This window comes from Ambystoma mexicanum, chromosome 11 (genome assembly GCF_040938575.1).
Source record: "Ambystoma mexicanum isolate Mex_15411 chromosome 11, UKY_AmexF1_1, whole genome shotgun sequence".
In the NCBI taxonomy this organism is placed as follows: domain Eukaryota; kingdom Metazoa; phylum Chordata; class Amphibia; order Caudata; family Ambystomatidae; genus Ambystoma; species Ambystoma mexicanum.
In genome coordinates this window covers 572537751-572558839 of record NC_090934.1, presented here as the reverse complement: position 1 = coordinate 572558839, position 21089 = coordinate 572537751, and the positions used below count along the sequence as shown (strand labels likewise).

General features: G+C 42.2%; 1 protein-coding gene across 7 annotated transcripts in view; it reads left to right on the top strand.

Annotated features, from left to right (window-relative positions):
- CTTN (cortactin) overlaps positions 1–21089 on the top strand; it is a 382583-nt gene that overhangs the window by 285994 nt on the left and 75500 nt on the right. For all 7 annotated transcript variants that reach the window (XM_069623419.1, XM_069623423.1, XM_069623421.1 and 4 more), the window contains one exon: positions 15096–15151. In XM_069623419.1, the coding sequence (XP_069479520.1) occupies positions 15096–15151 (56 nt within the window). The remainder of the gene's footprint in view (positions 1–15095; positions 15152–21089) is intronic.

Here is a 21089-nt window from a genome sequence, read left to right as displayed (position 1 = left end):
ACAGGTGGGATGAGATGTAGCATAACAAAACCATTTAAAAATCAATGAAAACAAACTTTTTTAAGTGACTGTGAAGTTGAAATGGTGCAATGCAACAAAACCATTGAAATCCAACACGTTCTTTAAAAATGACACCACCGACTTTACTGTGTGAAGATGGTGTAGCTTATGTTATCTACCTCTGGGGGAAAGAAAACTTTTTTTTTTAAGTTTCTGTCTTGCTCCAAAGTGTTATATATACTTGAGGCAGTTACAATGGAGTGGGGTTTCCAAGCATTTACTGCTCAAGTCCCAGAGTCCTTCATACTGTGACTTTCTCTTTTCAACTGTTTCCATCCCCCACAGCCTCTGCCAGGAGTACACATTGGCTTATTACAGTTTTCAGAGCAACCTTTGTAAATCAACAAAACAAGCATCCTTGCTCTGAGAGCAACCTACTAAAACCTATTCCGGTTGGATACAAAAACTCATTCAGGGTGTATACTAAGTCATTCAGGGCGGACACAGATTATCTGTCGCCCAAATGCTTTCTTTTAAAGTAATATTAAAACAAATACTAATTTAGTATTTCTGGATCCTTTGGATCAACAAGCTGTTAGCAATGCAGCTTGATCCATATTTGCTCAATTCAATGGCGTACTGCTCACTAAGACCCAGCCACACTAGTATTTTCTTTGACAAACGTGTTTCAATTGCTACCAACCGATTATTTAAACGTGTGTCTTACGATCACAATCAACTACAGTCATTGCAAAGTTACAGAAGCGCATACGTATTGAATAATTGGATTACCTAATTTTTCTTTTTAAAACATTTTTTTTTAGAAGGTGCAAGTCTGTGTCCATGTCTTTCCTCAAAACTTGGTGGGATATTTACTGGAAAAGCAACTGTCAATCTGATATAAATTGGGCGCTTCACGATGAAGGAATTGATGCGAAGGTTACGAAGTCTTCTGTGACGGTGTATAGAAACTCCATCGAAAATTGCAGCAAGTTAATATTAAAAATAGAGTAGTAGTCTTGGTGGGTTACGTAATTCCTCAGTGGCAGGAAAGATGGAATGAAAGTGTAATTATAGAAGCCAATCCAAATAAGATTATCAGCACTGTTGCCCACTGACATTCAAAGGTCCACATGCAGCACATAGCTGATTATTGGACAGAACAAACCAAATAAATTATTTGGCTGCGACAAGGTGTGACCTCCCCACAAGGTCTGTTGGAGTCTCTGCAGTTCAGGAAAGCCAGCGTACCACAGCAATCTTGCCCAAGCCATCAGCTCTGTAGAGGAGGTACGTACCGAATCTTCAGAGACTTTCATCTTTAGGGCTATGCCCTGGCTTAAGTGACATTGGGCCTCATTACGAGATTGGTGGTAGTCATGGCGCTATTTGCGCCATGACTGCCACCAATAACGGTTCCGGCACCGGTCTAGTTCAATGGGGACTTACCGGTGAAGTCCGACCTTTGCGGGACCGGTAAATCCCCATTGAAAATGCCATTCCCCATTCCCATTTGAGCCCCCATAGGGCTCAATGGGAATGGGGAGGGCGCAAATAACAGGCTCGCGCATGTCCAGTCCGTTATTTACGCCCTGGTCCCTTAGCGGGGCCCGTCCATAATGGCAGGTCAGACTGGCCGTTATTGGCAGGACCCGCTAAGGGACCTTGTAGTAGGGCGGTAACAGATTCCCGGCACCGGTCTCCTTACCGGTGCCCGGTATCCATTACCGCCCACCTTATAATGACCCCCACTGTCTTCAGCTCTGAATAGTTTTTTAATCATGCTTTATGGCCAATACCGAAACTCTAAGGTTTATACACATGTACAAAGAAGTACATTCCATCACCACAGAGCAATAGTGGTGTTGTGCAAAACCCAGGGGTTCCTCTTATAAAGCAAGAGAAGGTTGAGGACAAATCTTGCCACTAAACTTGGTGATGGTAGGCACGACTGCATATGCAAGAGCTTGAGCCAGCTGGGTGAAGGTAAACCTGCACCAGCAAGAAGGAAGGATCTGTGGAGTAGACACTGGTGTTCCATGTTATAGGCTGGGCAGGGGATTTCGAAAACCGAACCGAGAAAATCGAGGAACCAGATCCCAGTTCTCTTGACATTGCAATTACTCTGGTGGCAATTAAGATCCACTGCTCCCGGATGAAGCTTTGCTGCCCAGCCCTATGCAGATCCAACATGGGCGGGGGGAGGTAAAGCGCTGAACAAACAGTGCATTGGTGTTCAGGCAGTTTTTTTGTATCGCCCTATCTTGAGGATGGTAGATCCACTAACCCTATGGGGGAAGCCTAACACCTGGCAAGAAATGGAAGCTAAACCTCTCGAAGTGTAGGTAGCGTTTTTAGAGCAACAAGGCTCAACCCTCACGTAGGGGTAGTAGATCGACATGGAGGTACAATTGGTCTACACACATTCTTATAAAAGACGCTACTGAGGAACTAAAAACTAGCAGTTCAGATAAGTACTTTTGGTATTCATACACAATATTAAAACGATATCTGCATAATATTATAATGCCTATTTAAGGACTCTCCAACCATCAATGTCTATTTGTGGACCCTCTACCAGAGGTGCACACCCAACATAAAATAAGTGGGGGGAGGGAGGACAGGGAACTCTAAAACCTAACCAGCAAATCAGTACCCTATTTGCCTGCACAATAATCTTGTGTCCAAAAACGCAACACAACCCTAGGTTTCGTAATAGGTCCTAAATCGGATGGAAAGCACCAAACTCAGATGGTAGAGAACAGGATAAAAAAGGAAACGATTTTACACACAGGGAAAATATCTAGTAAATCCATAAGGCCCAAAACTGTACTCCATTGTCATTTAAAATTTTTAGGGCATTTTACACCTATTCATGTCCTGGCAAAAATAACTGTATTGTAGGCAGACAGAATGAAACCATTGTAAACCCTAGTCACAGGCTTCCAAGGACTTGTAAAACATTGTCGCAACAGTTACAGGTTTCATACATTTCAAGGGAAGAATAGTTGGGGGGGCATGGCTTAGCGCCGACGGGGATGGTTGCCTGATTTCTCGCGCTCCCTCTCTGGTGGCTTTTATAGTAATTTTATTGTTCATTAGTTCTGGTATTTCTTATATGAATAGAATTTAGCCATACCAGTGGCTTCCCTGGTGGTCTGTGGCAGTCTCCCCCGGGAAGCTGGGATAACCCTCTGTGTGTCCGACGGCGTTCAGCTGTTCGGATTCAGCGTAGCATGAGGTGCGCTCCTACTTTGGAAACAGAATTCTTCTACAACACAGGCTCCCTACATAAACCAAGCCCGGCAACTGCTTTTTCTCATTGAAAAAAAGTATTGTGTGCTCTTTGATAGGCTGCACATGAAAAATAACAAGAATTAACGTTCACATCACTTAAGGGAGACATCCTGGTACATACCTTTCTGTAGGTAATACTTACAAAACCACGTTAGTAGTGGGAACTTACTTTATCAAAGAACATTTGTGGTTGCAAGGCACTTAAATAACGATGCTTAAAGATTTAGATTGATGTCTTGTCTTATTAACTGGAGCAATTCTACACTGCTGATCCTTAGATGAATGGGATACTTGCAAAATATTTTGTGGGCCTACAGCTGGTTATACTAATATAATACCATAACACTTTGTGCTTGGCTTTCCCAGTGTCATACTGTTATACCCTCTAAGCCACAATATCCAGTTTATGATGACCTCTAAAAAAGATCAAACCAAAGACTCATCTCCACCTTCATCTAATCTCAAACGGCAGAAAAACGACTCCTACATGCCAAAAGAAGACACCCTAGATCCAGCCATGCAAACTATTTTGGCAGAAATCGGGGCCCTAAAACATTCATGGAGGCCACAAATGCTAAACTGCAGCATCTTGATGATACTTGGTCTACCTTTGAATCAGGAATGAGTGAAGTGGCGAGATGAGTTGGCAACGCTGAAGATGTTACTAATGGAGTAATAACGCTGGAATCCACAGTCAAGTCTCTACAAAGACAGTCTGAAAATCTCGAAAAAGATGGAAACTGAAGAAATTACCTGAGGATTGCAGTCCTCCCAGAGGGAATTGCGAAAGATAATCCTATTCTTTTCCTAAGTAGAATTCCTCCCCAGCTCCTTGATCTACTAGCGTCCATGCAAATTAATATCGAGGTGGCCCATCGGGTTGGTTCAATTAACTCAATACACAATTCCAATAATACTTCTAGAACTTTCATTTTTCCCTTTCTGGATTATACTCCTGTGCGTCTTATAATGGATAAAGTGGAGCAAATAAAGCAGCTCCCTCTTGATGGCAAGAATATATTTATATCCCAGGATGTATCAAATGTGACTGCTGCTAGAACAAAAGAACTACTTCCCTTTAGACCTGCCCTGAGACAGTAAAATGCAAGATACGGGATCATCCATCCAGCTATTCTTCTAGTTACCCTTAACAGTCATACGTCTACTTTTCAAAATCCAATGTTTATCAAACATTTGATTCAAATTCATAAGAGATGAGATGGATACATCAGGACCTCCTACTTGATTAAAGATCCGTTTTAACTGGTCAATATGCCGGAATCCTGTTTTGATACCGTCCGCTGGCGTGGGATGTGAGGTGGGCCTTCTCTTAACTGGCTCTCCGCCTCTGTTTTTCATTTTTGTCTAGCATGGATGGGTGTGGCTGTTTCCTGTTAGCCACATTCCTATTTTGTGTTTTCTCAATTCTGGTTGTTAAAATATCCATGCTAACTTAGTTTGTCTACTCACCTCCCTCTTGTGTCTCTCCGTAGAAAGGCATCATTTACGCATGATGATTTATATATGCTTTATTGGCAGTTACTCAACTATTTTTCAAGTCGTACTGTCATGCTTCACATTATAAGGACTAATTGTATTGACAATCTCAGTTGTTCTGATGCTTATGTTCACCTTACTTTAAACAATGCCCCTTAACGTAACCTCTTGGAATGTTAAAGGAAGGCATAACACTGTTAAAAGTCAGAAAGTATTTTCTCACCTTAATAGAGCAAAGCCATCGATTGCGTGTATCCAAGAAACATATCGCTCACAAGCTGAAGCTTGGTGGGTCAGGTTGTTTCTAGTGCGTCACATGGCAAAAAGAATGGAGTGAACACACTTAAGTTGTTCAAAGGCAAAGTTATAGTAAATTAATCTGATGATTTAGGTAGATGGGTGCTAGTTAAAATATTAGTAGAAACCACTATTGTCCCACATCTCATGATCCTTCTTTTTGGTTACAATTGCGAAACCACATTTATAAATCTGATCCTCATAATCTTACTGTATGTGGAGACTGCAATAACATAAAAGATACTTTCCTTGACAGAAAGTCTAGTCTATGTTTTAAAAATACCAAATCTTTCGGATCAGAATTGGGTCTCACTGCTGCATGGCGCATAATTCATCCCTCTGATTTGGAGTTTACTTTTTTCTTCAATCCCCAGAATTCTTTTTCTAGATTAGATTATTTATTTCTAAATCCATGGTTACCCTTCTTAATGCCCAAATTGAGTGTATAGTACTTTCAGATCATGCTCTAGTACACATCCAACTTGAAACCCCACAGACCAATCACTATTCTAACAGATGGAGATTGAATTCGGCCCTTTTGAAAGAGGAATCATTTACTCCCTTCATTACTCTGCAACATGACAATTTCTTCTCGGAGAGCAAAAGCCAAGATACGTCGCTTTGCAACAACTGGGATTGTTATAAGACTGTATTTAGCGGTCACATATCTTTTGTTGCCAATAAAAAGAAACAACTAAAGCAAGTATCCGACAACATTCTTAAGCAACTTAAATCCATCGAATCTCATTATGCAGGTCTTAATACTCCGTTCCTTCTTAATAATTATATGAAGCTAAGATTGCATTATAATATCGTTTTGCAATGTTCTTGTGCAAATCTTTTAAAAGTATAAAGCTAAAATATATAAATTCTCCAGTAAATCTCTGGCTTTATCTCAATTTTAAAAAAAAAGAAAAAGCTAGGATTGCAATCATTAGAGATCAAATGGGTAATAGGAAATGTTCTTTTCTAAATTCTATCAGAAATGATATACTTCTGATACTCATCCCAATAATATTGATGTTCAAGACTTCCTGTAACATAACCCTCATATTGCATATCCTAATGCTGATAGTCATTGAATGTCCCCATCTCCCCAAGGAAATATACAAAGCTATTAAAGATCTTAAAGGTAAAGCCCCTTCCCCAGATGGGTTCCCTATTTTTTTTCTTGCCCACTTCAATAATCTATTGGTACCCAAACGTAATGAGCTCTTCTCTCACTTAATCGTAGAAAACAAAGCACAGGACTATTTCACAGAAGCTATGTTAATAGTTTTCCCTAAGCCCAATAAAGATTGTGCACTTGCCCAAAATTATAGGCCAATTTCCCTCATCAACACAGATTGTAAATTCTTTGCTAAGATTTAAGCTAATGTGCTCCTTCCTTTTTTACATAATTTGCTTAAAAATTATCAGGTGGGATAAGTCAAGGGTAGACAGTCGTCCTCTATCAGCCTACTTTTAGATGTCCTAGGCTCAATTCTCAACTCCAAAGATCCCTGTGGCTTTAGATGCAGAAAAAGCATTAGACATGGTTGAATGGGACTACATGTTAACCCTCAAATGGCATGGTATTGGCACCCCTTTTTCGCTCCATGATTAGAGTACTATACTCTAATCCTAAAACAGAAGTTTTTATTAATGGACAAATGTCATCAGACTTGCCCCATTTTCAGAGGTACACACCAAGGGTGCCCTCTTTCTCCTTCTTTTTATCTTGGCTTTAGAACCCAAAATACTGGGCGTTCACTGTGGTGGAATACAGGTCAAACTGGCGGCGTATGCTGATGTATTACTGCTTCTGAAGAAGCCAGCTATTGGTGCACAATACCTGTTGGACATTATTTCAAAATGCTCACTTGCTTCAGGCTATACATTAAATGCCGATACATTTGGAAGGTTACCCCTCAATGTACATTGTACCAATCTTCATACTCAAACTTTGGGCATGAAATGGTATCCTAATGGCATTAAATATGCTCATATTCATATTTCTGCATCCATCAAAGATATTGGTAAACAGAATACTGAGGTTCTACTGTCAAGAATTAGTTAACAAACTCATGGTCCCCCTTTTATTTATCCTGGTGGGGTCATTTGGAATCTATTAAAATGATGATCTCTCCAATTGTTTACCTTCTTTATATGTTACCAATTACCCTATCCTCAAGTCTATAGATCCCTGTTTGGTTACATTTCTATGGGGTGGGTGAGAAAGAGGAAGAGGCATAGAGTATCTCTATGCAAACTTTAAAAAAAAATAGTTTTGGGTGGTGGGGGATTTTCGGATTAAAACAAATACCATATGGCTTTTGTTATGAGGCAGACACAGTTGTGGTTTACTCACGTGGAATGTAATATATGCCTAATTGGTTGCTTCTAGAGAGAGCTATGGTTTCCCCCTTTAACTCTTGATTGTTACACCATCAAGGGTAAAAATAGATTCACAAATTGTATGGATATTAGCCTATCTGCCCGCTATCTTTGAACCTTCATATTTCCTTCTGTTTCAAAATCCTCTCATTTTATCTTGCCATATATTTGGTTGAATTCATTAATAAAAGTTAATGGAAGGTCTATTCTATCGAAACGATGGCTGTCTCGGGGCATATTAATCAGGTTTTTGTACAGGGAGCTCCATTCATCTTTAATGAATTTGATACTAACTTCCATATACCGAGATGGAGCAGTATATGACTATTATCAATGCTATTATGGAGAACTATGATGTATAATATGTAATTCTAGCACTCCTAATGAAGAGAGAGTGCAACTTATGTTCAATCCTAATATTACCGCCTCTCTATTCTACAAAGCTCTTTCTGAAACATCCTCCTCTGAAACTGTCTGTGGCTCTTATATTGTATGGCAGCACGATTGCACTTCACCAGATAACTGACTACACTAGCCCTTAGTGTGGAAAAATATCTCCAAAGTTACCACGTCTGCCAGCCTGCTTCAAGCCCTATACTTTTTCCACCATAGAGCTTTTATCGCCCCCCTTTCGCTCTTCAAATGTAAAGCTGCACAGAATGATAGATGTTGCAGTTGCTCACTAGCTCAGGGCTCGTTTAAACATACGTTTGTTGAATGCATACATGTTAAACTGTTTTTGTAAAGCCTGTGGAACACATTCAAACTTACATTTAACTTGCAACAAGATTTTTGTTTTGAATGTCTTTTCCTAGGCAGCGTAATACTATATAATGATGTAGACAATAATGATTATTTGTTTGACCTCCTTATTTTAGTGGCGATCCAGACGATAACTGCTAACTGGAAAAATCTAGATCACATTGGTTAGAAATTATGGTGGAACTCTATTTGTGACATCCATAGGATGGGAAGATGTAATGCCTCTTCTCCCCCTCTACTACTAAAGCATGAGCTGAAACGGCAAAGTGTTCTTGCATTATTATCTAGTATAGCCCCCAATTAATAAACAAGTGAAGTTCTATGCACGCTACCGCTGCATATTTTTACCCCTTCCCTTCCTCCCTTTTGTGGATGTTCGTCTTTTTCTTTTCAGTTAACTTTGTTCTGTTTTATTGTTTAGTATGTTAAACATATTCAAAAAGTTTTCCATACATTGATTGTATATGTATACTCGGCATACATCTATTTGACTGGTAAACATTTCTCATTTTAAGCGTTCTAGCTGCATTCACTGTAATAATTAGATGCCTTGCATGTTTTTGGCTTTAAATAAAAATCTTTAAAACTTAAACAAAAAAAAGGGGAAGAATAGTTACTATAAACAGTCACAATGTTAATTTGTCCCCTGGAAGAAATGCATATGCAGAATTTAAAAATCAATGGTTGGTACCCAAAACACCAAACTTGGTACAGAGGGTTAAATGGCCATCTGCTCGAGAGCCGGTAAATCGGTTTGGCCCAATAGGTGCAGATTCTGCAAAGGGCAACCCCAAGGATGGCCACAGGAGATCAGTCCTCTACCCCCCATGGAAGTTTTCCAGAGTTCGGAAGATGGGCCCACGCCCCATGAAAGGGCGTAGTTCAACAGGATGCCCAGCAAAAAACTGCTCCAGCAACGCGAAACAATCTAGTGAGTTGACTGCTCTTTCCCACATGTGCAGTTTGCAGGATTCGGTTCTCTTGGACTTCAGCCCTGTGCCAACGAAGACGCCAGCAACCCAGGAAAAAAAACAAAGGCTCCTCCCAGGATCTTTACCTTCAAGCCAGGAGTGAAACATCCTGCAAAGGAGACTTCAAGGAGAAGAGGGATCCTGAACAAGTGGCTCCCATTAGCAGGGTAAACAAATGAAAGTAGTTGCATGGCAGAAAATGGTCCTGCTACGGAGACAGCTGGTGGCAACCTCGGACATCCCAAACTGAAGGTCTGGATGGTACTTGAGATTTCAGCCACCTTTTGGAAGATTCTGGTGGTAACAGTGGGTAAAACTGGTCCAGAAACTGTTCTAGCATGAATCGCTCAACCCACAGAGGGCCCATGTTGGGGGGTCGGCCTGGACCACCAGAGGCACAAAAACAAAAGCCAGGATATGCCCAAACCTCTACACCACTGTACCTAGCCAGTATGGCAAGGTAGGGGTTAAATACTGGCATGAACCATAGAACACATCTCCACCAGCAGATCTGCTTCCTCCTCGTTTCAGAACAGGAAACCAAGAGTGCAAAAGGGGCAGGGCAAGGCCTAAATACCCTTGCACAAAGGGGCTGGACCAGGGCTAGCCAGCCAATCCTTAAGCGGCTGAGCGATTGATGATGGTCATAATCATTGGTCAGTACACCTTAGCCCCCAACACCACAGGAGGTCTGAGGGATAGTGCAGCAATCTACATTGGCCTAAACCAGTTAAGACCAATATGGAGACTGGCATGTTGGCCTCCTAAAGAGCCCAAGTGACCAGATTGGACATTTTGAGCCTTCCTCATGGTCACTGAGACAAAGGAAAGCTCTGAAATATAAATGGCTGAGAGCAGGATTAAAAATAAACAAAAAGTGGCACCCAGTGCTTACCAAAAAGGTACATTGGACCAACAGTGCAGTAAAATGGCTTGCACCCCTGGTAAAGCCAAAACGAAAGCATAGCTGCCACCAACCTACTGCAAAAAAGAGGAGCACGAGAGGCACCCCTGGTACCGACACGTTGTGAGGCAACCCAATACCATATACCTTTTTTATATAAGATGAGAACGGGGCATAATGGAAGGGGACTTCAAAAAATATGAAAAAAGACGCTGGGGTAGGTGGGGGGAGCAAAAACCTGTGGTGTTCCCAAAAAGTGGCCCTAGAATCACAAATATAGAAAGTCTGGCTTAACGCTTGGAAACAACCAAAGATAAATCTCTGAAGGCAGGCCTACCACAAGAGTCCTATACAGAACACCAGGTTTTATTTTAACTTTTTGGGTATTGCGCAAAAGGGCTGTCATCCTGCTTAGCCACTATTGCTTAAAAAATGGCTGAGCAAGAATGAACTTGACCTAACATTGGAGCAGAAAAGCATGGCCAACATTCAACAATATATCTACTATGACTCACTTTGAATTAAAAAAATCCTGATGTAAAGACATAGCTATAGACTACAACCTATAAAATAAATTGGTTTGCACACATTCTATTTTAATGCCATCTGGTGAGAGTTTTTGAGAACCCAACCTGTAGTGGGTGCGCCTATTTCTTTCCAAGTTAATCCAACATCTCACTGACAAATGTGGCAATGCATTCTGGGAAGAAACCCACTGTAAGGCACACATACATCTCACACATACACTGCAAGTAGGATTTTCCAGGACATATGTACTGAAATATTCACTGTTTATTATAAAACATTGCGTGCATAACGCATCAAACCTACATAAAGTGAAACCACTGAAAAGGTGTCCAAATGGGACACCACTCTCACTTAAGTATCTGCCACAAATATTGATGCAATCGTATCACTTTGTTACAATATAAAGGTGGTTTAACATATAATACAACCTTAATTATAAGGCACAGAATTCAAAATTTATATCCATGTTCATAAGTGTTCGATGCCAGTCCCCAAACAAGTTTTCTAGGAAGGTTTCCAGTTAATAAATGATTTCTTTATAGGGAGTTTAGAGCCTTGGGTGATTATCCACATTGCTTTTAACGGGACAAAGGCAGTAGACTGTGCCACTATTTAAGTAGTATATAAATGTCTCTGAACTGAAGACCAAGGCAGCTACCCAGCTGGAGTCTGGAGGGCCCACAAAAGCTCAAGGGCCACCACCAAAGGAAAGAGGCAGGATGACTGCAGTGAAGGGACACACATCCAATGGGAGAATGCAATCAAGGGGACCCTGAAAGGGGATATGCAAGCTAGTTCTATAAACCCAACTTTAGGAGACCAGTGACTGGATGCAGGATCAAGAACAGAAGGTATACTCTGGGTTTGCAAGTACAGATTCAGAGTTTGGTCTGGCTTGTATCCGTTCTGGTCTCCAATTACTCTCAGTACCAGAAGTCTGGACCAGCACCGAAGAATTTAGGATAAACTACCTCCTCCAAACAACCCACAATGGGGTAGTGCTCAACAGTCTTGAGCGAGGCATGCAATGGGTTTAGGGTGACTCGGGAGTGGACAAAGACCTCGGCACCAGTAGCCAAGTAGCATGTCCCTCTGAGTCAGCATGAAGAGTAGAGGGGAGAAGTACACAGTACCAGCTATGGTCCTGTATTTGTAGGTTCTCCATGACCAATCCCACCATAATATGTGGTATTGTGTTATTCCGCAGTGTTAGAAATGTACTTGTGCTACAAAAAAGGACATCGCATGAATTCTGCAATCCCTTTTATCGAAGATATATACAATGAGACGACATGGTGTTTAGTAGGCATATCTACAAACATTGTATAAACATTCAGCAAATACCAGATTATGTAGTGGGTCAAGCAATTAATGTGAGTACTGCCACCTCACCATCCTCTCCTCTCAAGGACAAGGATGTGTGATTAAGTCCCCTTCACTCTCACCCATTGTATGGCCGTAGAGGGTATCTGGGGACAACAATGCCCACCGCCCCGCTTCTGGAGGAGCTATCCTGGCAGTGGGCGGTCAGGGATGACCAGAGCGCCTCCTATCACCCCTCCCCCCCCAGCTTTCCTTGCATGATCACCATGAAAGTAAGAGATCCTGGGTCACCTTATCAAGGGTGGTAGGAAATCCCCTCCTCCCCAGTCGCCTGAACAATTGAATCATTTTTTTAGTTTGCTCGCACCACTCAAACGTAAGAGGAACAAGTTAACAAGCTGCAAGCACGCTTCTTGATTGTTGTGGCCCTACCCGGGAGTGCAACCAGATGCTGGTTTGGAGCCGGAAGGTAAACCATCTCACCTTGCTTGGTGATTTTCGCAGACCAAGAGAACCCGTGAAGCAATGCGTTGAGAGTCTGAGTCACTCGCCAAGGAGACACACCAGAGAGCTTCCTGAGGGCTTTATATCGGGCACTGTCAGAGGCAATGCTGGGAGACACCAGAGAGCGTTCAAAGGGTTTTACCTCACATTGGAAAATACCAAATTTAGACCTGCTTCACACTGGAAGTAAAGGGGATGGCGTTGAAGTACTTACTGGTGCAGTAGGAGATTGCCAAGAATCAAGATGGGTGTGATCTTCCTGCGACTGCCAGAGACCAAGAAGTGTACCTGGTCCTGTATCCCCGAGACACTGTATTTAAATGGAAACCGTTGGGAGTTAGCCTACATATTCGGTTCTGTGTTCTTTGATTCTTCATCCGAGTATTGCTTTGATCAAATTGTGAACCTATTGAAGATTCGTGTGCAAAAAAACAGTATTACTTGGCTGTTAAAATAGTTACGTGGTTAGATGTGTTAAAATTCGCACAAAGCCCACTCTATAGCCACATGTTCTGGAAGGTTGCAACAGCATGTTAACTCAAATCATCCCATGGAAATACGGTATAACAAAGGGCAAACCAGATGGCTCGTGTGCCAGGCATTGTGGCCTTTGCTTAACGATAGAGTGTGTGATATTTAGACCTGTCCATGGTCATTGCCCAGAATTTAAATTTGAGAAAAATCTGCAAGCGCTAGATGACCATTATGTTTATCTGTAACTGATATCAAGCAGTGCCATCGTTGTTACCCGTACATAGGATGTTCCTTAATTTACACAAAAATGTTTAATTGGCACCTGGGTGGTGACTTTGGATATCCTCATTTTCTTTTTGGTGTTGCCTGCCTTCCGAGGACCAGGAAGCCGTCATCTTGCCTCCCACAGCTCCCTCATCCAGTCGTACACCCTCCTGACATACGTCCCACCTGTTCTCACCCCCCTCCGTCCCCTAATGGCAATCATGGAAAGTGGCTAGGGGTATTCCCCTTCTCCTTTTGTCCACGGTGGCCTTTTCCTGCATATTTTTTAAAACGTTTTTTAATGGCAGCAGGGCCATTTCACAAATTAAAAGAAAGAATGATATTCTCACAGCATGTCGAGGTTATAATGGCTATTTCCCCTTCAGTGAGGCGGCATTGCCCTCTAACTTGGGCCACGTAACATTACCTGCTTGTAATGTCCCTGTACTGTGTTGCGCTAATGCTTAGTTTGCCCCTTTTTAATTAACGTTTGTATGGTACAGCATTATAAAATAAAATGCAATAGACAAAACCTCTACCAATCACAAAGGAAGCTACCAAAAGCACAAGCACCAGGATGGGGAATGGAAGAATGGGGGGGAATTAAATTGATAATTCCTGCTCACAAGTGGCCTTAAGGGTGATCTATCGCAAGAATGTGTAGCTAGAATAGAGGTCCTAGTTCTTTTGCAGTTGAGTTCTTAGGAGGGTCTATTATCTAGGGAAGTGGTCTTCCCAGCAACCAACATCTTGGTCTTTTCAATTTAAGGTAATTCTCTTCATGAGTCGGTCAAAAGTCAAGATTATTCCCAGGTCTTGGAGCTGTGTTGGTTCTATTACCGCTAGTGTTATTTTTTGTTTTAATCGCTTACTGGCAGATAACCATTTTGCTTGATGGTCTCTCCTCTCTGCCAGGATGCAGAGGATAATCCATTTATTCAGATACTCTGGGCCTGAATTATGTAGGGCCCTTTTGTGTTAGCCAAGGCGCCTACCTTGTGGGTGGTTCCTATGTCTACAGGAAGCCAGTTCAGAGATTCCATGCTAGAAGAGATATGACCTTGTGTTTTTCACCCCACAGATCAGTCTGGTGGTCCAGTTCTTGACCAATTCTAATTTCTTAAGTTACAGATTTTGGGATGCCTGTTGGCATTCTATTGCTGTTGCCTGGATATGATAGTATGGGAGCTTTCCGCCAGCTCCTCTGAGCATATTCCAGCTCTGGGTTAATGTCTTTTGGAAGATGCAGTTGGAATTTGTTTTTTTCTTTTAAAATTTTGGCTTTTTCAAACCACGTTAACTTGTGGTTTGAAAGAAAGGGTGGCATCGACAAGACGTGCACATTTTTGGCCAACTAGGTAAGTCTGAGAGAAGGTACAAGTAAGTGCCTCATGTCTGAGAGGGAAGTGACTGGCATTTCTTGAGGCCAAACACAATTTCTTCCACCTTGTCCTCATTCTCTTAAAAGCTGCTGAGTTATTTATTCAACAATGTTTATTGTGACGGAATGGAGTGTTACAGCATCCAAATAAATAAGGGTCTGGACGTCGTCTAAGCATGGGTGTGTGCAATGCATGGAGTCCAGCGGTTTCATGTAAGTGTTAAATAGCCATGGCGATAGCGCTGGTCCTTGAGGGTAGGCCATTTGAAATTAAATTGTGTCCTAGCAACTCACCGACCAGCAACTTTGAAGAATATTGACCACATATTGATTAAGATATTATTCTCAAAAATCCCCAACTAGTTCGGAGTTTATCAAACCAATATGTGAAAAATATGTTCTATTGTGTGATTATTATGAAAGGAACCCAAATGTTTGGGGCATTGTACGCTGGAGCAAAACGGTTTTCCTCCTTTGACTTGAAAATACCATTTTGTTTTCCTCTGCCCTGTTTCAGATTACTCTAAAGGCTTTGGTGGAAAGTTTGGTGTACAGAGTGATCGAATGGACAAGGTGAGGAGAATGTTCAGTGTTTCCAAAGTATGGCTAATTAAAATGTATGATGAGTTTTCTGTATCCGTTGGATGCTTATTAACTACCTTATAAAGTTGGAGAAACTGCATTTAACAGGTTCTTTTAACAACTTCTTAAAAAGATGTTGGTTTGTGAGGCTTTTGGGAAAAGGAGGGTTAAAGTGTGTCTGGGACCTAACCTTCCCTAGTGGCTTTAACTCTTGCATTTCACTTTCTGGCTTTGCTAGGCACTCGGCCTATTGCCATTTTTCAGTTCAGACAGCCAGATAAAAAGTAATACGATTTTGTGTGACTGATCACATACCTTATGAGTAGCCATGGTAATGCATGGATTTGGGTTTTCATACATTGAACATGCAGAAGGCAAATCTGTCTCATTTCTAATTTCAGGCATTGCAGACTGGTGCTGAGTAAAATTAGTCTGCTTAGGTTAAGCTTTGCCATGCAAAGGTCTGTAGGCACCCTGTGTACTAGGGACTAGTATACCTTTCATTCCGAGATTGAGAAGGACTTGGGCACATGCAAGGAGCACCAATCTGCACATGCTAGTAGTGAGTATGTAACAAACCTTACTCCTACGTCCAGCTACTTGACTCCCATACTGATGGGGAATCAAGTCCACGGGGACGGAGTGGGAGTCTTTTGCACTGCAAAATCAACTTGATATGATACTTTATTTGTATCGCGCTCCTACATAAGTGTTTCAGAGCGTGACAAGGCAAGGGAGGGGAACGGGGGAGAACACAAAAAACGATCTTACTTGGCTCAGTAACATTGAGAACGCGCATGGGAAAGGGAAAGGGGAAATGTGCATGGAAGGGGAGAGTGGAAAAGGCGGAGCTTCACCTTTAAATTTGAAGCATGCAAGGTCACCCACCCATGCTAACTCCTCCCATCAGCTTATCTCGTCAGTCCTTTTTACCACTCGGCTGGACTGAATGCCTTGCACCATTGTGGCTTATTTAGCTTCTCCCATGAAAAAACGTTTTGCTAATTCGTCTCATATGCCAGGGATAACTGGTTCTCATTCCTGCCCCTGCTGCAGCAAGAGTTTTGCGTCATTGTCTGGGGTTCCTGGGCTCCAACCACACTCTGTGTCCTGTAGACTGCTTTGCATTCATGCGCTCTTCGTTAGTTGTTGGAGGCACTTATTCGGAGGCTCTTCATGTCCTGTGAAGAACTGTATACAGGGTAAATGCAGGTGATAATTACACGCTGCAGAGGTAGGTGGGATTATTTTTTGCTTTCCCCACAGATACTTTCCATGAGACTGCCATGCCCAGGATGTGTTCTCTGGATCCTCTGAGTAACCAGTGTGTTCCGAGGCCATCAAGTGCGTGGTTGGGCCTAGCACTTGAACATGTTCCGAGGGGGCAGGAGTTACTGGCGACTGTTACCTAGGGTACTCTTGATACCTCCTGGGTCCATGCCGAGACATCCCACTCTCCTGATCGGAGGGTCTCCCATTACCTACCTCGAGGGGCTTCACATTGGAAAGTAAAGGACCACATGTCCCTAGCACAGCAGGCCATGAAAGCCGCAAGATGGCCAATCAGGAGATGGTGCACAAGGAGCATGTTAGGACAGTTTTTCTGAAGTCCAACTAAGGGCTTAGTAAAACCATTCAACTGAGACAGTACAAGACTCAACTCTTAGTATGAGGCTGAACCACCTGAGTTGATGGTAGCGTAGACAGAGCAGCCAGGCTCATTTTAGGAGGGAGAGAGGGCTGTAGAATCAGTACAATGAAATTGAAATATAAATGGTCCAAAGGAACACAAACACTATGTATTGTAAAAATACATGGTTTATTTAAATACAAGTATGCCCAGATAAATCTTGGTGGAAATACGTACTATCACAGATCATATAAACACTTCACAACATTATGCTTGAGGGTACACAGACTAAAGCATATTACCTAATTTGTAACACATAACAGGAGGTCTAAGGAAGTAAAACCAATAGTTACTTTTTAGATTACTTTGAGTAATATAGGGGTAGCAGACCCTAACATTTGTATCGTGATGCTCAGTAAGAAATCGCATAATAATATCAACTGGACAATATACTTTTCTGATCTAGTAAAACACAGATTCTAGGAACAGTATAAACCTATAACTCTGATTCAGGATAGCAGTTATTATAGAGGAGTTGGACCTTGGGGTGTAATATTCAATTACAGTTGCTTTTCAGTTCAGACTAAGGGAAGCAATAACTCTTAACTAATTTTAGGATAACACAGTTCTACTCAAGGTAAGTAAAACCTATACACTTTTCACAGGAGCTATCAGCAACTTAAAGGCAGGTATAAACCTAAGACTCTTTTTGTGTCTGTCTAAAACAGACCAGGGAAAGCAAAACCCAATGTTACTCTTTGTGAATGACTCAAGGTTATTCTATGGGACAGTGCCAACGACCAACTTGATACTGTTCCTAAACCCTTAGAGTAACAAATTATAAGGACAGTAGCTGAGGGCAAACATGTTGCCAACTGCATAATTAAAAATAACTTGGATTCAGCAGACCACGCTGGTTGCATTATTGCTGAAGGTACCCTTTTGTTGAAACGACATTCTTGGTTGAGGCAATCGGTTTTACACTAGAGACTCAAGCAACACTGCTAAATATGCCTAGTGAACCCAATCTTTTATTTGTTAGAACACTGGATGATGCTCTTAAAAATGCAAAGGAGGAGCATGAGACCCTTAACTCTAGGGCAAATCTCTAACAAACCGTATTTTTAACGGGGCGTCTTCAACACACTGCTCCTTTAGAGGGGGATATACATGTATATCGCAGGCAGGTTATAATCGGGGACCTTCAATGCCATGTTATTCTTACCAAACTTAATCGGCCCCTTTTATCAATCCGAAGAGGCAGGGGTAGTACTGCAGCCACTAGAGGCTCAGCAGTGACGCACCCATTCAGGTTCCCTCTCATGTCTCCCTGTAGGGGGTCGCATTTCACTATTTAATGACGCATGGGAGGGGGAAATCACGTCAGACCAGTGGGTGCTGTCGACTGTGTCCAAGGGTTACTACAGCAAGTTCTTTGAAAAAATAAACAGCATCATACACCAACACACAGGAAGATGTCACAAGAACACCAGCACATTCTACAAGCGGAGAGCGTCTCTTCTACAGAAAGGCACACTAGAACTGGTTTCACTTCACAAGGTCAACATTCAGTGTACTTCCTTAAAAGGATTTAATAATGCGCCCTGTGTTAGACCTGCATCCAGCCAACACATATGTCAAACTGCGAAAGTTTTGAATGACAACTCTTCAAGAGGTTATCCCTCACGTAAAGGAGGAGAATGCATGGCAACGTTGGATATGAAAGATGCATGCTTTCATATTTTAATGTTGCCAGCACTCCGAAAGTAGTTGTGCTTCCACTCCCTACCAGTTGAAAGTGCTCCCCTTTGGCATTTCATCAGCACCAAGGGTGTTCACCATGGTACTGGTAGTAGTGACAGCACACTTGCAACCACATTCCATCCCAGTGTACCCTTATCTAGACAACTGGCTCATAAGAGGAGATGCACCACAGATGTGTCAACAGCACATTCAAGCCACAATCTTTTGTTCCAATTGGGGTTCTCTATCAACAGGAAAAATCCAGTCTTGTCCCCAGTCAAGTAAAACAATTCCTGGGCGCTTTAATATGAACATAAGGATTTGTTTTCTCCTCCAATGAAAGAGTACAAAACATGCTGTTTCAAATACCTACAGTCATCCGATAACGGTGAGGAAGGCAATGTGCCTTATCGGGATGATGGCGTCATGCACATACCTTGTCCCACATGCACGTCTATGCATGTGCCCACTGCAAGAGTGGCTAACGAAACAATGGTCTGAAGCAAGCGGTCATTGGGACAATATAGTTGGCATTTCACAGTCGCTAGTATATGCACTAAAGTGGTGGTCAAAAGAAAACATGTTGAAGGGAAAACCCTTTCACAATCCAGCAGTGCAGCCCACTCTTACAACAGACTGCTCACTCTCAGGTTGGGGAGCACATCAGCTCCACCAAGCAGCTCCCAGCTTGTGGACACAAGCAGTAGCAAAAAATCAGATCAACCTACTAGAGTTGCTAGCAGTCTTCTAAGCTTTTAAAAATCAGTTAGCGGGGGAAAACAGTTGTCGTGCTCACAGACAGCATCACAGCCATGTTCTATATGAACAAGCAGGGTGGAACACTCCAAGTCTGTCCAAGTTAGCTCAAAAGATTTGGAACTGGTCTCTCCACCACAACATATTCCTCATGTCTCAACATGTTCCAGAGGAACACAACTCTCTGGTAGATGACTTTGCAGGCTTTTGTAAATGTCTGCTTAACACAAGTGGCAAATACACACAGATATTTTCCATGACATCTTCACACAATGGGGGCAAACAGACATGGGTCTCTTTGCAACACGAGAACGCACAATGCCCAAACTACACATACAGGTATCCCCAAACTGGGTTGAAGGGGGAATGCTCTGTGGATAAGGGAGATTTGTGCACGCTTTTCCCCCAACACCACATCTGCACAAAGTACTCGACAAGATGTACCAGTAAGTAATAAGTCACTCTTATTCTGATTGCACCAATGTGGGCACAACAGCCATGGTTTTGCCACCTGATCAAGATGTATCTCTGCACACCAGTCAAACTATTGTGCCCTTACAACATGCTATCCCAATATCGAGGGACAACGCACCATCCATGCCCACAAACGCTGAACTTGGCAGCTTGGTTCCATGTTAAGGAAAGCACGTAAACCCAACACAAGACATTGCTATTTCAACAAGTGGAAACGCTGTGTCAGTTGGTGCAAACCTCGCAGCATCAACCCCATTGACTGCTCACCTTCACATATAGTACTCTTATCTGCTTTAACTCTTGTACTCAGGATTAGACTACAATTCCCTTTAAGTTCATTTAGCAGCTCTCTCAGCATGCACCACCTCTCAAACCAAAGTGTCATGGTGGAAGATACCAGTAGTTAAGTAATTTATGCAAGGGGTTAAAAGACTACACCCCGAGACCCCACCCACCTGCCCCCAATTTCAAATCCATCTCCTGCATGAAACCTACATGTTGTATTTTCTAAACTCATGGGTCCCCCTTTTGAGCCAATGCATAATACCAGTCTTAAAACATCTCAAAAGACTGCATTTCTAGTCACCATTACATCAATAAGAAGGGTCAGTGGAACTGCAAGCCCCCTCAGTTCAAGACCCCTTTGTTACTATTCATAAAGACAAAGTGGTTCTTAGAGCACCACATGTTTCTCCAAATGTTTATCAAACTTCCATGTTAACTAGTCTATAGAACTTCCAGCCTTCTTCCAGAACCCAACTATATCTGCAGAGAAAAGCCACTATACATTAGATGTTAGGAGAGCGGTAATGTACTACCTAAACAAGACAAAACTAAGGAAAGCAGATTGGTTCTTTGGATCCTATCTCTAAAACGGCTATTTCTAAATGGATTGTTAAATGCATCCAAATGTGTTATTTTCCGGCAAAGAAAACTTTACCTTTCACACCCTGAGTACATTCAACCCGAGGCTCAGGGGGCTACTCTGGCCTTTATTGCAAATGTACCTTTTAGATGGCATTTGCAAGGCAGCTACTTGGAGTTCAATTCACACAATATTACTGCTTAGATGCACATTCAAATCGTGATTCACAGGTGGGACAGGTGGTGTTAAATCTGTTTACTGGTTTACCTTCCAACAGCACACCACCTTCAGGTACTGCTCGCTTGTCTATGCAAAGCATGTGATGCTAAGCAGATCCACAAGCCTCAGAAGGGAGACATTACTTACCGTAATCGTTTTTCTGATGCTTGTATCTGCTTAGGTTCTCATGCGCCCACCTTTCGTCCCCTCTTGGAGTTGAAGGTACACAGATGCCTTACACC